Below are 11,239 nucleotides of genomic sequence, written 5' to 3'. Positions count from 1 at the left end.
CTTTTTGATGTGTGAAAGAGTAATTTTCTGCGAAGTCCACTACAGATAGAATAGTTCCAAGTGGGAAAGTGTCTATTAATCTTTTAAATTGTTTTGCTTGCCACTTGGAAAAAAAACCATGGCATATGTATGGTTTTATCAACTTACGAAAATCTTCCATAAATGTTCCAAAAGGTATTTCCTCTTCTACATAATCTAACCTTGTAGATTCCGTTCCAAATTTTGTTTCAAATTTTTTGTACTTGTAACTCTTGCAATTTACCATCTTCCTCATATCAGTATCTTCATCTCTCAAAGGAAATTTAGCCAAGTCCCCGCATGTTCCACAAATTCCTCTTATGCAGTTTATTTGACCAGTTGCATTATCATCTTATTTATCACATAAGATGGATGTTATGAATTGACTTGTTCGTTTAGGAGGAGCATTTTCATAACCATCACTATCTTCTCAAATATTTCAGAACACCTAATAGTACAAATCAAATTCGATGTGATAATGACAACAACAAGTTTTGAAAAATTTGTTTACCTTCACATAATATGGCCTTAACTGTTCAAATATGGTTTGTCCAATCTTTATTTGAGGTTTTTTCTTTGTAAACAATACATACAATTCTTGTTTTGTTGTGTCTATCCAATGTTTTACATGTAGATCATAACGATCAGGACCAATCCTTTGCTAGATAACATCTCTATTGTTTGATGAAGGACGAGTATTATCATTCCAAAAACTTGTCACATAGTTCCTAACAACATCTTCAATTCTATCAGAACGAGGATGTCTACACATAATTGCCCAATTCCCTTCTGAGGTAGTATCATCCAAACTCTTTCTCCTTTTAACATATTTTGATATTTTCCTTCTACTAAAACCAAACTCAGATGAGAGTGAAGAGATTTATCTTTTTTGAGGCAATTTTTCATTTACTAAAGATGTCAACATCACTCTTCTTGAAATGGTCTTATCTATTGTTTGAGATATTTTACCAATGTTCACCAAACCTTTCTTAACATTATCAACAATAGATTTTTGTAACTGAGAAGTTTTCCTCTTTTGACTTGTTGTATCTATACCCAACAATTTCAGTGGATCTATTAAGTCTTTATGAGTAAGTACAATTGATAACAATTGAGATTTTTCTAGTGTAGTATCAAGATTGTTGAAATGAGACATTATTTCTTTTGCACTTTTATTCATTGACCTCCTTTTAGTATGTCTAGGTTCTTCACTGAGACATTTCAACTCATCCACATCCATTTCAAGTAAATGATCTAAATTTTTATAAGAAATATTTCTCTTCACCTATTTAGCTAGATCCATAATATGCTCATCCATACCAGTGGTAGGAGGTAAGGAGCCTGACCCCTCTCCTTCAAACTCCATTGGTTTAACTTGGACAAGCTCCTCTCTATGTTCATCAACTATATTGTGTTCTTCAACAAGTTTGTTTGCCTCGCCTCCCGCTTTAGAACTCCCTTCTTCTCAAGCCCGTTTTGCACATAATTTAAGATGACAGAGAATATTTCTAATGTAACAAAATTCCAAGTTTAATTTGAAACCAAATTTTCAAGACATTTAGTAACATGTTTAAAAATTATGTCATAATAGGTGGACTATAATGTCATGTGTATTTAAGACCTATTATTGCATGATAGACCTCCTAATATCACATGTAATACCTATCCTAATATGATCTGCATAATATAGCTATCTTAAGGGGACTCTTGAGTATAATGTGAAATGTTTTTGCATACGTGAAGTCATATAAATAGAACCTATTATGACATAATAGGTTCTAAATTTATGTCACATTTAAGACCTATAATCAATGTAATAAGCCCTAATATCACATAATAGGCCTTATTATTAATTAATATGACCACGTATGCAAAAACATTTCACATTAATATACTTGACTCCCCTTAAGACATATATATTATGTGATATTAAAGGACCTATCACATGAAATTAAGTACATGTCTTAAATATTCAATATAAGTTAAAACCTAAATTATGACATAATCGGTCTTATTAATTTTATTACTTAATAGGTCTTATCTATTATAAATGGACTTAATTATATAGGAGAAAAGGTCAATTACACAACAATCAAATTAATGGAATTTGAAATTTCCAAATACACATATTTTTTCAAATTAATTATGCTTTCCAATTAAAATGAGATTATTTTTAATCCTACTATTTCCAATTAATTTAATAAAAATAACATCATTTAGAATTAATTAAGATAGAATTATTATATAAATTAAATTAATTTAATTAATATTTTTTAAATTAATTTTCATTAAAAATATTAGATTAAAAATATTGAACTAACTAATACTAACAAATAAACACTATTTTTGGTACGTAATACATAAAAAATTAAATAGAAATAAAAATAAAAATACATACTTGCATCATGATATCTTTGTCTTCTTTGTTCTCGATATCTTTGTTCCGTTTTGGGAGAATAATTCCTTGAAGTCTTATTTTACCTTCTCTTCTTGTTCCCCATGCTTTTAAAAAAACCTTCAAATATCTTCAAATTATTGCCCTCAAAATAATTTTCAAATGTCTTCTTTCATCCAAAATTGTGAATTGTTTTAATCATTTGTGTGTTAAAAAAATGAAAAAAATTATGTATATTTATACGACTATACTTAAATGTACAAAAGAAAAAAATTGAGTTGGCCAGGGTTCGAACGAACGCCAACAGTTAGAAAAGGTCGGGTGTGTTCAAACCCGGTCGTTATGAAAAAGTGTGTGTCATAATTTAGCATGTGGGTTGGGGTTCGAGAGGACCCCCCCTCGCTCGAACCTGTGTTCATTCGAACCCTCTTGTTAGACGTTTATCCCAAACATTTTCAGAGTTCTGAGGAATTTCTGACATCAGACCTCTGGTTCAAGGCACAAATGAAATAACCTTGATAACCCCAAAATATTAGATGGTAGTACTTGAAGCAAGCTTTCCAATGAGTATAATTTTATTACATTGTGAATTTATTATGTTCTTATTTTTTTAATTTTATGGAATATTGGTTTTTCACAGAACATGAACTTCTCTTTTCAACGCATTGGGAAAAATAGGAAACTAATTCAAAAAAATTCTGAAAAATATCTAAGCACCAGGTATTGATGTCTTATTTCTAACAAAAAAAAAATTGAATTTCAATATATATAGAACAAGTTATGTGTTCAAACTTAAACCTATGTCTGAATTATGACTAGTCGGACTTCAAAACTTAATAAAATGAAAAATATTGAACATATCACTATCAAACCAATTTCAAGCTCTGGATATTGATGTTAAAAACCAAAATTCAAAAGAATTGAGTTTTTATCATTTATAGAAAAAAATTATGTGTTTTGGGAGGCACATCACTCTTAAAAAATTTAGTTTGTTGTAAAAACCTACTTTTCGAGGGAGATGGAAAAATTAAAAAAAAAATCCTTCAAAAAAATTTGTAAAAAATATATATAGAATCTACAGACAAAATGCTACAAATCACTAATTTACATCATCTTCAAATTTTTAATAGTTTAAAAGTTATAGTTCTCGAAAGTTGAAGATTATTTTAAAAATGTTCATCTCAGTGTCAAAAGTGGCAAAAAAGTGGGAACCATTATTGTGAGTTCACCCCTTTGCATTTCTTTCTCTTTCGATTGTGTTTCTTGCATTTTCAGTTAGGTCTTATTGACATTATCATGACTTTCAATCTATATCATATCAATTGGACATTGTCAACCCTTCGCCATGTCAAATTAGGATTTTTGTCCTCAATCTTTATCATTGTCTATCATTTTATCATGTCGATTGGACATCGTCAACCCTTCTTGATGTCGAATTGAGGTTTTGTCCTTGATCTTTGTCGTCTTCAACAAATCTTCGATCTATTATCAATCATTTTGGATCATTTTGCATCCTTGTCAATTATCAATTTGTCAATTCCTTATCAATTTGTGACCAATTTGTCATTGGTCTTTTGTCATTTGACCTTTATCAAGTCGACCATTTTATCAATCTTTGATCAATTTATCATTGATATCAATCAATCATCATTTCTTGTCAATGTGGACCGATCTGTCATTGGTCCTCGTCAATTAACACCTATAAATTTTATCCTTCGTCAATTATTGATAAATTTTTGATTGATCCTTTTCAACCAATGTTGACACTTTATCAATTATCAGTCTTCATCATTTAATCATGATCGACCCTATATCAATTGCTTTAGTCTTGTCATGACCTAATCAACACCCTTTCATCTCTAGTTTTCTCCTAGGGTTTTATGATTTATTCATCTAATCCTTTTCATTATTTCCCTTTTAGGTTAAATAAATTTATTTATTTAATCCTAAGTCTCCTCTTGTCATAATTAAATATTCATTTAATTGGCTAATTATTCCCTTCTTTGTGAATTAATTAGTGAATGATAATTTATTAATTAATTTCACTTTTTTTCCTAATTTCCTAAGTTTCCCTCATTTACTAATCTCCTAATTTCTTGTTCCTTTGTTTCCACCTATTTTCCTAATTTTCCAATTCTAATTTCCAACTAAATTGTCCCTCTCTAGTTGTCCCTATTTTCATGCTTCACTTTTCATAGAGTGGAGGCATGAATTTCTCATGCACCATAATGCTTGACATAGCAGCATGTCATAGCACTTAACTTGGCATTTAGTCCTTGCACTTTGCATTGGAAATTCGTCATGATTTATGACATAGAAGGTGTCATAACCTTCTTCTTTCAATCCTTTTTCCCAATTTTCAAATCAAATTGCCTCTTTAACTCTTTTCATGCTAATTTGCTTATCTCTCCAATTTTCTTATAAATTGGATGCATTTCTTCAATCTTGGGAATCAACCATGTTTCTAGTATCCTTGCACTATCAAAATAATCTTGCAATCTTGATTTCTTTCTTATTGCACTCATATGTGAGATCCACAAAATAAGCTATTTGGAGGAGAAAGAAGGACAATGGAGGTCAATTGAAGGAGACATTGGTGATGATTTTCATTTCTTTTGAATGTCTTATTTTTAATTCTTATATGTATTTTGATAAGAGTTACTTTCATAGCATTTAGTTTTGTGGTTGGCTAATTATTTTTGCTTTGAATCTTATGCTCATTTCCCTACCTCACACTATCCATATGCTACTATTTTCATGATTATTTCACTCATTTCCACCCTTATGTTATATGTTTTACAAAAAAACTATAAAAATCAATTACATACCATTGCTCGGAGAAGATCTCAAATATCATGGAAGCTTATTGCACATTTTATTATATTTTTCATGTTTTTATTTACTTCCATGTGCTTTATCACCAATTTTGTCTTTAATTCAAGTTTTGGGTTATGTTATTGTAGTAATCTATTATTTGACAACTCAAGTCAAGAACTTAGGTAGGTCAATTCAATGACAATGAACAAAGATTAAAATAATTAGTCATACGTTGTATGCTCCTAAGATTTGTTTAATTGAGATAAGTGGGGAGGGGCCCCAACCATTACAGATTAGAAAAAAACAATTAAAAATAGAACAACAAAGCTCTAATGTAAGAGTTGACCAAAGTTAGGACTAGGCAAAACCTTTACATATTTCTTTCATTTAGAACTAGGAGAAACCTTGGCCATCTTTACATCTTTCTTCCTTCTTTGAATTGTTGTTCAACCATATTTGTCATCAACACATCCAAGTGAAGGGGATAGTGAAACTTCACTAATAGCCTTAGAAAAGGAAACAACAAACAAAGGTGGGGCAATGAAGGTACAATGAGAAAGAAAAACATCATTAAGGGTAATAACTTTATCAAAATAAACAACAAAAGAATCATTAACATCAGTATGAACCTTAGAAGCAACCATTTTTTTGTTTGAAGAAATTTGGCAAACAAGAGTAGGTGAAATAGTAGAAGAAAACTTATTCCTAGCATTTATAATTATATTGTTAGAAGGAAATTTAGTGTGGCAAATAATAGTTGGAGATCTACTAAGGGAATTTTGATTAACAACAACCAAAGTGTCAAGGTGGGATTCAAAGGGTGTTGAAATAGGAGAGGTGGGCTCAATAGACTCAGAGTCACAAGAGTCATCTGGGAAAACTATAATATGTTCAATAAGAGAATTTGTCCACCAAGAAGAAGAGGAATTGTGACGGCCACAAGAATAGTTAGAGGCTAGATATCCTGTAGCAAAGCAATGTCTACATCATAATGGAAAACCCTCATAATAAATCAATTGGGTTTAAGGATGATCATTCACATGCAAAATAGTATCTCCCAAGAGAGCTCTGCATAGATCAATTTATACTAGAATACATGAAATGGAGATAAAGAAAAATTAGTAGAGATATTATCCACTTGTAGACACACCTAGGACATTTCCAATTGTCTCATAGGAAAATTTACACCAAAAATGTAAGGGAAGATAAGGTAGCCTAAACAAAACAAGGGTAACAACATCCAATTCCTTAAGATGGTTTAAGGCAACTGAGGATGAGGTAAGGGAGGGTGTGAACCCCGCATCTAGTCAACACCTTCAAGAATAGTATCACAATTAGAAAAAGATGCCAATCTAGCAACAAAGAAACCCCTAGCATAAGGGTAAATCTCTTTCTTATACTCCACCAAAGGAAGCCACTGTGTAGAGATCGAGCTATTTAGATCTAGTAGAGATGGCCAAAAATGGAAAAGCCTATAGACCAGGCCTATTTAAGAGAAAAAAAATCTCTTTATCTATGAGCACTTATCCTAAAATCGCCTTGGGGGGTCTTGAGGACAAAGACACATGCTTATGGAAAGAAACACTAGCCAGAGAATAGGTCAAAACTATTTTCCTTAGCATGTCTACATAGGTTTGATGATTGGAGCAAGGGGGAAAGGGCAACAATATTGACAGAGCCAACAACACCTTTCCCAGACAAAGCCCTAGCAAGATCATCCACAACATTACCCAGAACATTAGACATACTCCTCACCGAACCACCATTTGTAGCCCCATCGCATGTAGCCTTTAATGCCCCAATTTCCCTAAAGCCAACACCAAACTTAGGAGGCTTAGAACTAGTATCAACCTCCACAAAACCCAAGTCAACGACTGAATGCAATGTAGGACCATCGGGCGGGAAGGGGACATTTAAAATGTAGGAGTGGTGGGAGTCTTGAGCGGGAGCCATTGGGTTGGTTTCTTGGGATCGTCTTAGGATGTTGATGTAAAACTCTTTATCCTTTTGGATATGATTTCTAGATATGCTCCTAGATAAATATTAAATTATTCAAATCAATTAGGCTTAGTCATAAATAAACTACCATAACATGTAATTTAAAATAGCCTGTGCTCTAATTGCCTCAAAACTATTCATAATAGAGAGTAACATAGACTAAAATTAAAAATTCAATCTTTAAAAATTAAAATTTAGAAATTCAATCAATTTTATTTCTACAAATCTAAACCAAATAAAAAATACAAATTTAACAAAAGAATTCAAATTCTTATTAATATATATATATAATTTTTAAAAATACAATTATATAACAATTTCACATAAAATAATAATTTATGTATCGAAATAATCACCTACTTACCATCTAATCATCATAAATCTAGAAAGAGAATCGATTCAATCACTTTTGCCACTTTTATATGTTTATCACTGAATTCGTTCAGTGATCACCAAGATTTATATTCTATTTATACATGGACAAATAAATTCTGCATTATGTGGAGGACAGCTTAGGGAGAATCGCTGGCCATTACCATTTTAACATGTTTATCATTGAATTCATGGAGCGATCACCGACGCTTATATTCTATTTGTAGAGGGGCAACAAATGAATTGCACAACAATTAGAATTGCAGAGGGAGGGAGGATGATATTATTTGTTTTTTCCCACACCTTCTGACATACACACATCAACTGAGAACCATGCTTTTCTATTTTTCACTAATGTTTATATGGCTGGCATTCAATAATTTTAGATCGTAGTCCGAATAAGATCGACCAGACGTCGTTTACCTTCACTGATCGGTCAAGTCACTTCACTTTAAAACCGTGTTGTCAGTTTTGTTGTATTGAGCTGCCAAGTTGATGAGGTGACTGCTTCTCGTTTATTATCTCCCTTCCTTTTAAGACCGATTGAGCAGAGGCCATGTTATTAGTAAAGTGTTACTCTCTCCAATGGGAAATTGCGTCGCTAAGACCCATGCTTTGCCCAATAATTGCCCACCGCTTTTCCCTGATGTGAATAGTCACACTTGTTATTCACACAAAAAATTGTCAGCCCCTCGACCTTGCTCTGTAATTTATAGTCATAGTAGCCATAATTTTGCAGTTAAGAAAACTGCGATTCCAGAAAAAGTGAATCGGCGCTCATTTAAGCTCGCTCATCTCCTCGCAAAATCATTTGTTGAGAATGATAATTCTCCTATGGTTAAGAAAAGTGCGATTGCAGAACAAGTATGTGTGGGAGGATCAGTAAATAAGCGCCCATTCAAGCTCGCTAAACTGGCGGAGAATTCGTTTATTGATAATGATATTCCAAAGGAATCGCCCAATTTGTCTTCTATTTTAAGTCTGAATAGTATTGAAAAAAGGAATTGCAGTGCAAGGGTTGAGGAAGCTAATGCGAAATTTAAAGACTCTGAATCCCCGCGCTCATCAGGTAATTTATGTTTTATGGAATAGTTTCCGAGTTTAATTTGTATAATGTTTTAGACTGTATTTAAGATTTACTGTGAAAGTAGATAGGAAAAGATGATCTAGATTATTGAGTGTGATGGGAACTTTTAATTTAGAAAAAATAGCGTTAACGAAAAAATTAAGGCCGTATTGCAGGATCATTGAAACATGCGAGGCTCAAATTAAGTGCAGGCTTGTGCATGCCGTACAGTTTAGCAGAAGAAGATGACATGGCCTTCGGCTCACCTATGTCAGTTGAAAGAAGAGAATGGTCATCATTTGATGAATTCAGTGACTCGAGTTCTGATCTCTTCGATATAGATTTTCGAAAACCCGAAAGCCTTGCTGCTGTTGCGTTTTCGGCGGACTAACAAATTCGCGCTAAATAATTTCCAGGAGAAATAACTATACAATTGTTTAGAACAATTGTAGATGGTTTCGCTTTTATTTGCAAATTTGTGAGAGGTTCTGGTGTTTGTTTGATTACCTCGTGTAGATCATTGGATACTGTTTTTCTCTGCTCGTGAAAAATGTTTGTCTATTTACGATTTAATGCTTTTGTCAATCTGGTAATTTAGAATTTAGTTAAAGCAGTTAAGCGGCCTTTTGTAAATAATTTATTGTCTCTAAGCGCTTCAGAACGGCTCTCCCGCTTCTGCTGTTTTTTAATGGAATATAGAACGGTTCTCCCATGCATCTGCTTTGTTCGATCCAGGATTTTCTTGCTCCCCATTTTGGGCGAAAGTTTCCCTTTCCTTCTGGTGTTTGGTTCTTCGCTTGGTTCTGCATCCTGTTGTCAAATAGGAGAGAGCTTCAAATAGCATTATAATTTCAAAGTTTGATGAGGATGACGAGAACACATAAAATCTGAAAAAAGTTATGTATTGCTAAACAAATTTTCTTAATCTAAGGAAAGAGGTACATTCCTATAAATGTACAACTCATTATCATATCTTCACTTAAATAATAATTAAAAAAATTAATCTGAAGTAAATTTAAATAATGTGTAATCTTATATTTATGATTAAAATGTATATCCTAAGCTAATAAATATTATACTAGCACTCTTGTTAAATACAAATTAGGGAAACAATGAAAAAAGAAAAGATATAAGGATGGTACTTGATAATAAGGTCATGCTAGTGTTGAACACACCTTAGGATTGAGAGGAGGGGGATGGGGTGTGGGAGAGTGGGGTTATCAGTTTGGATCTTATACCACTAAACTTAAATTTTATTTTTCTAAAACGTTGTCTACCTAATTTTAACCTTGTCAATAATAATGAAAAATAAAACAATGAAACACAATACACAAGAGAATGCCAGATTTACGTGGAAAACTCAAACAAGGAAAAACCACGGTGAAGTCAACTTACAATATATGAAATAATTACAAATCTGTTTCAAGCTCACTAGCAAGGAAGCATATTGCCATATAAAAGGATTTGTGGACTGAGGTGAACTAGCCTAAGGCAAGATACATAAGGACTTGTAGGCTGAAGTTCACTGCTCCATTACAAGATACATAAGGACTTGAAGACAAAAGCTCACTACTCTAGGACAAGATACAAAGACTTCTTGAGAAGATCCACTATCTCTAGGCAAAGTACATGAACATCTAAATCAACAAGATAAAGTCTCCTTTAATTATGAAGTTGTACTTGAACTACTATTACAAGCAACAAACTCCAACAACAATAACCACCACACTTTTACTATCTTCACATCACAATGTTGGCATTATTGGCATTAGGTTGTCATTGATGTAAACTAGGTTGGCATGGTCACAGGTGAGTAAGAAGTGGTGATCAGTATGGGAGAAGTAAGACATAATGATGTCAATCCATATATGTGTAAGAAGATAGAAGGAAGGTTACCGATACACATGAAATGCATCATCTACCGACAAAGCAGGACCACCCGCAAGGCAAAGAAAGTAAGCGAAAGAAGAACTGAAGGATGTAAACCGGTATACTTAGAGATGTTTAATGCTGTCGATAAAAGGATTGAATAGTAGGACCAACATGTTTGATGGAAGACCAAGTTGATCCACCGACAGAGAAGAGGTATGCAGGTATGAAGGCCCACAGGTGGAGTTAGGTATTAATGGTAAGGTGAGTTGAACCGGTAGTCAATCTTGGTCAATGAAGAATGTCAAACCGACATAGAAAACCAAGTAGAGGTGGATGTCGAGAAAGATGACAGTTGGAAGTCAGGTGGTGATCATGCATAGATCGGTGAATTGTTCATCGACGTAACAGTCAGCAAACAAGTCAGCTTTTATGAAGAACCCGCAAGTCATGAGAGGATGATAAAATATTGCGGCTCGAGGAAGACAAGGTGGCAAGTGATTGAACTAATCTTGAAAGAAGATATGATCCTTGTACAGGTCATTTGCTAGAGGAAACAATCGAGCCATTAATGGCGTGTGACAGAAAAATGCAGAAAAGCATAGTGCAAACATCCAAATATAGAAAACGCACATTGAAATGCGAGATCAGATCAAATCTAATATGAATCGAGTTGGTGAAGGCAAAACCTAACACAACACTAA

General features: G+C 33.1%; 1 protein-coding gene across 1 annotated transcript; it reads left to right on the top strand.

Moving 5' to 3' along the window:
* Positions 1–8,081: 8,081 nt before the first annotated feature.
* LOC131031029 (uncharacterized) lies at positions 8,082–9,382 on the top strand. Its single transcript, XM_057962036.2, has 2 exons — positions 8,082–8,669; positions 8,843–9,382. The coding sequence occupies exons 1-2, from the start codon at positions 8,186–8,188 to the stop codon at positions 9,055–9,057; spliced, it is 699 nt and encodes a 232-aa protein (XP_057818019.1). The 5' UTR covers positions 8,082–8,185; the 3' UTR covers positions 9,058–9,382.
* Positions 9,383–11,239: the final 1,857 nt, after the last annotated feature.

Source organism: Cryptomeria japonica, chromosome 3 (assembly GCF_030272615.1).
Source record: "Cryptomeria japonica chromosome 3, Sugi_1.0, whole genome shotgun sequence".
Taxonomy (NCBI): domain Eukaryota; kingdom Viridiplantae; phylum Streptophyta; class Pinopsida; order Cupressales; family Cupressaceae; genus Cryptomeria; species Cryptomeria japonica.
This window is presented reverse-complemented; position numbering and strand designations above follow the sequence as displayed.